Raw genomic sequence first — 5,079 nt, forward strand, 5'->3', positions numbered from 1 at the left:
TAATTGTATATTCAAATGTCTACCTGTTAACCCTAAAAAAAGTCTATGTGTTTCAATGTTCAGCAAGTATGTTTAACACCCTCCGCTAAATAACATCAAAGTCAACATTAACCAACAAATTATATCCTACCTAATATTTATTCAGGGAATATTCTACATTTAATTGCAATTTATGTCTTACCTACTATTAATTTGTAAATACTACAATTAATATCTTGTCTAAATTTAATGTTCATTGCACGTATATAATTACTTACTAATTTTATTAAGGAATGTGAGGCTGTTGGAGATGCTCTGGGTATCCTTTTTCCCTTTTTCCACGACCGGCGTCAAACCTCTCTTCAGCGACCCGGCGCGCACCCACTCTCCAACCAAACCCTCTCTCTCTCGCGTTCAGAACTCCGAATTTCTTCCCCACGGAACACCACAAAATCACTGAAACAGTGCTCCTGTCCTGAGATTTTTATAAAAGAAAAAGGAGGAAGATTCGTGGATGTGATTTATGCCCTTGCATCTGGCGCTGCTGTCGTGCCTGCTGGTGCTGCTTCTCTCCCTCGACAAGTTCCTCCTCCACTACCTCAAGCGCTGGCTCTCCGGCGGCGGCGCCAGCATAATCCCCCGGATCCCGACCGGCGCCTTCAGCCCGCGCTCGCGGCGACCCATGGCGGCCGCAGGCAAGTGGAGCGAGACGGCCATGCTCGTCATCGACATGCAGGTGCGCGCTCTCCGTCTCTCGATCCGGGCCGTTCCCCTCCCCCCTTCCCTTTTTGCCGTGAAAGAATCCAGTTTTTGTGGGGGGCTTCTTGTTTGGTGGGTCACCTGACCTATCTGCTTGTGAGTTATTGCAGAAGGATTTCGTGGACCCGGTGATGGGCAGCCCGATGCTGGTCGCCGGCGGCGAGGCCGTAGTCCCCGCCGTCGCTGAGGCCGTCGCCGTGGCGCGGGAGCGCGGCATCTTCGTCGTTTGGGTAATTTCCGTGCCTCTTTTCTAGTGCTACTCCAAACAAGACGGGCCTCTGATTTCTTGGGAGCAATCCATTCCAATTCGTGTTCTAAGTAATCTCCATCTCTTCTTGGCGTGGTACTACGGTTCCTGTTTTGCTGGTTCCGTTCCATTAGCCTTGCAATTTCCCATGTAGTACTATTCCTAGTAGGAGCACTATTTTCTTTGTCAAGTTCAACAACTGTCTGCGGCATCATGAGACCTTCGCTCTTTCCAGAACCCACTCACTTGTTTTTTTATTTTTGATGACTATCCTGCTTTGCACAAGTACATATCTTACTATTTCTTCTCCACCATTTTTTAATCGTAAAAGTGGTTGTCCTTGTTTAATCATAAAATTGCTGACAGATGGTGAGGTACTTCGCTTTGGCCTCTACCCTGGTTCGGTTACAAGTTCGAACAATTCCCCTTTTGTTTTACTGTTTAATGTAGGGCAATAAATGACATGATAGCATTCCACATTTCGCCATGTATAACGACGTGACGCGATAGTCGTGTTATTCTCTCTAATCAAAGTTTCCAATCAGGGCATTTGGGGGTCGGTGGATTAAGTGGTTGTTGACTAGTTGGTATGCTTTATTTGTTTCTTTCTAGATGAAGTAGAAAGTTGAGTGTTGTGAGATGTTTGTAATGGTGTGGTATTATTTTGAAATGTGATGCAAAACGAATACTCCAGCTAGCATGGTATTGCCAAATTCTGGTATTATGCAGCGCACGCTTTAATTTTGGAATAACTTATTTTGCTTCTTTATTTTGGTGTATGTGCACGGTATGCATTACTTTCCTATTGGTTGTATTGACTATTGAAGCACCGGTCATTCTAAATTCTGCTAAACATGCTTGTGATACTAATTCGATCATGAATATTGCAATCTGCAAGCTAGCCTCTGTTTGTGTAACCTCACTTTTCCCCCATTTCTTCACAAACTAGAGTGGTTTAGAAAGTACTCCCTCTGTAAAGAAGTAGTATAAGATAGTTTATCTTATATTTCTTTGCAGAGGGAGTAGGCTAGTAATTTGGATGTCTAGGCACTGTCACCATTCTTAGAGCCGGGGTATTGATCGAGAATGAACTATACTATGTAGGTTGTCAGAGAGCATGACCCTTCTGGAAGAGATGTTGAACTTTTCCGCAGACACTTGTACTCTGGAGGGAAGGGTCCGACAGTGAAAGGTTTGAAAGGTGCAGAGCTGGCTGACGGGCTTTTTATCAAAGAAGGCGACTACAAGTTGGTGAAGACAAGATTTAGTGCTTTCTTTGCGACGCACCTTGATTCTGTTCTTAAAACACAGGGAATAAAGAACTTGGTAATTGTTGGTAAGCACTGATACACACTGACTGTTATAGAAGTTACGTTTTTTTTGTTAGAATGGTAATTGGTTGCTGTAAGGTCGGTTTCTTTTCTTTAACTGTATCATTACTTTCTTCCGACTCCTTTTGCAGTTTATACCCTATCTTATGTTTTCAAAATGCATACGGTGGCAATAAATCTGCTCTTACGAGCGTGAATCCCATAAAAGGGAAATTTTGTACAATGCAGCAATATTTTTAAAATTTGTGAGGAACAAAGATTGCTTCCATTGTTTATGATGTAGAGTTCAGGTACCACATGTAGGAAAAACCTTGTTTAGAACAAATATCGTTTCCTTTGTGTACGCTTAATTGTCCAACATCACATTGGTAGCCACATTTACTGTTGTGTGTATACATGATGATTTTCAGGTGTTCAAACTCCAAATTGCATTCGGCAGACTGTCTACGATGCTGTGGAATTGGACTATGAGAAAGTTATGGTCCTTATTGATGCAACAGCTGCTGCTAGGCCAGATATCCATTTGGGTGAGTATTCTTCTTTCGCGCTAGCCCTTCTATTTTACTCTCCACGTCAAATACATATGAAGCTGGCTCTTGGTGATTACTCACACATTTGTTTAAACTGATGTTGACATGATATTTACATTAAACAGGAAAAGCTTGAAAGTTAATTTTCGTGTTAATAAAATTCACCTTTTATGATCCTTTGTTTCCTTGCGTGGGGATGCACTAAGAGGTACACTCAGTTGAAGGCATAATCTGTATCGTCGCTTTGTGAAATTGATTTTCCTATTGCATAGGCATTCTTTGTTTAAGTGGCATAATTTAAGTACTTTATTACTGGAACACACTCAAAAGTGTCGATCTGCATCAGTACATAATTTACTAAAAGAAAATCTTGAGTTGTTTCTACAAACGTAAGCTGAATATTTTGTTTCCGCATAAAGACATTGGAAATTTGAAAAATGTGGAATTTTACCCATGCCGTATCCAAATTCATGGCTCTTGTCTTGATGACACCATGCATGTATACGTCATGTGGCACGCATGGTTTACAAAGTGCATGATATAAGTATGAACATTGAGGGGACATTTTGATCACCAACAGAAGGTATGCTTTGTTCAAAATAATACACGGGGAACAAAATTCTTTCATGAATTATTATGTATAGCTCACTTTGGTGACTGGAAACCTTTCCTCTTTCACAGTTCATAAAGTTTTTGTTTGCTGCCTTTGATTCTTGAGATTTACTGTTAAGTGACTGATTGGTTCATAGATCATCGAACCCTATCTTTCTTTGTTTTCTGCTGTTACATGGTCATATAAATGTATCAGTTGAAGGACATGCAGAAGTGCACCCCCCTATACAACATATAAAATTATCGAATTTTGAAGAAATCAAACTCATGCTGCAATTGTATTCACGGTCGCCATGGGTTTATTACCTGGCTTTATATTACACCAATCAGCATTTGTAAATCATGTGGCACCTACGGTTTGGAAATTACATGTAGTGGAGTGCTTATAAAGGGGCAGTTTGATGGCCCAGTTAGAAAGTTGCAAATTACTTTGTAAAGAACACAATTATATATGTGTCTCATGTTACTGAATGCAATGTTGCCATCCTCGATAGTTGAGAGAAAGTGAACATTTTGTTGATTCTCTTTAATCTATTTCCTATATTTAATATAAATGGTGACTTAAGGCAGCTACTTTATGTTTCACAGCAAATATCAGAGATATGAAGACCATTGGCGTGGAAACACCAACCTTGGAAGAGTGGCGTCGTTAAGCTTGCGGGTGGTGTGCACTTCATTCTTGGCACGAAGTGACATGCATATGTGCAGTAGAGGCAACAAGTGCGCTACCACTTCCTTGCTCTCCCTTTTCGTCCCAACAAATGTAATTATGTTAATATTTGCAAGGTTGCACATATACAACTTTTAATCCGTCATACATAGAGTTAATCATACATTGTCATGTCGTTTCCCTTTATATGTGGAGGACTTTAGGCACGTAGTATGCGGTAGAAGCCAACTCCAGACCCAAAACAGGGTGATTGGAAGGTGCTCGGATTGTAGACAATTTTTGTCTTTCGGAGAACGGATGGTTTGAGATGCCAGTTAGATGTGAATGTGTACAATCATTTGCATATGAATGCACATCAGTTGCAATGGTTGAGTAATCGTGTGCGATGTGTGCATCAGTTCTCTGCGGCGCTGATTTTTCAGTTTAAGAGGTTCTTGGAAAAGCCTCTTTTGGTTTCCATTGCTACTCTATGTACTAGCAACGGTTAGAGATTTCAGGTCTGCACCGTGATGTAGATCAGTGTTCAATTCTGGTAACTGCTGCAATGGTTGCATAGCCACTTTTGGAGAGCGTCTTTGTTCTTAAACGGTGTGATTTCTTTTTCTAGTATTGTTGTCTTGTTAGTTGTGATTATCAAAAATGCTCTTATATTATTTGACGGAGAGAGTAACTAGTAGGTAGTTTTCTCATAATCTTGGTCATAAGACAAATTCAACTATGTAATGCAACAACGAAACAAGTCACAGATTCAGTACACGGTCGCCTTATACAAGATTGGCTGATGATCAGAACTCATCAATTAACACATCGTGCAGCAACAGAGGTAGAAGAGGACTAGAGGCTCCGATCGATACAGTTTCAGGAAAACAGCTGAAACTCGAGAGACACGATCCAAATATCAAAACTACGCAACATTAGGTTGAGGTCGTCTCTCTATCGATATATGAAAGC

At 40.9% G+C, this 5,079-nt stretch overlaps 1 protein-coding gene across 1 annotated transcript; it reads left to right on the plus strand.

Annotated features, from left to right (window-relative positions):
• Positions 1-362: 362 nt before the first annotated feature.
• On the plus strand, positions 363-4,500 carry LOC119338580 (probable inactive nicotinamidase At3g16190). Its single transcript, XM_037610890.1, has 5 exons — positions 363-715; positions 849-968; positions 2,090-2,321; positions 2,727-2,843; positions 4,047-4,500. Exons 1-5 carry the CDS (start codon positions 503-505, stop codon positions 4,109-4,111), a joined length of 747 nt encoding a protein of 248 aa, XP_037466787.1. The 5' UTR covers positions 363-502; the 3' UTR covers positions 4,112-4,500.
• Positions 4,501-5,079: the final 579 nt, after the last annotated feature.

This window comes from Triticum dicoccoides, chromosome 7B, assembly GCF_002162155.2.
Source record: "Triticum dicoccoides isolate Atlit2015 ecotype Zavitan chromosome 7B, WEW_v2.0, whole genome shotgun sequence".
NCBI lineage: Eukaryota > Viridiplantae > Streptophyta > Magnoliopsida > Poales > Poaceae > Triticum > Triticum dicoccoides.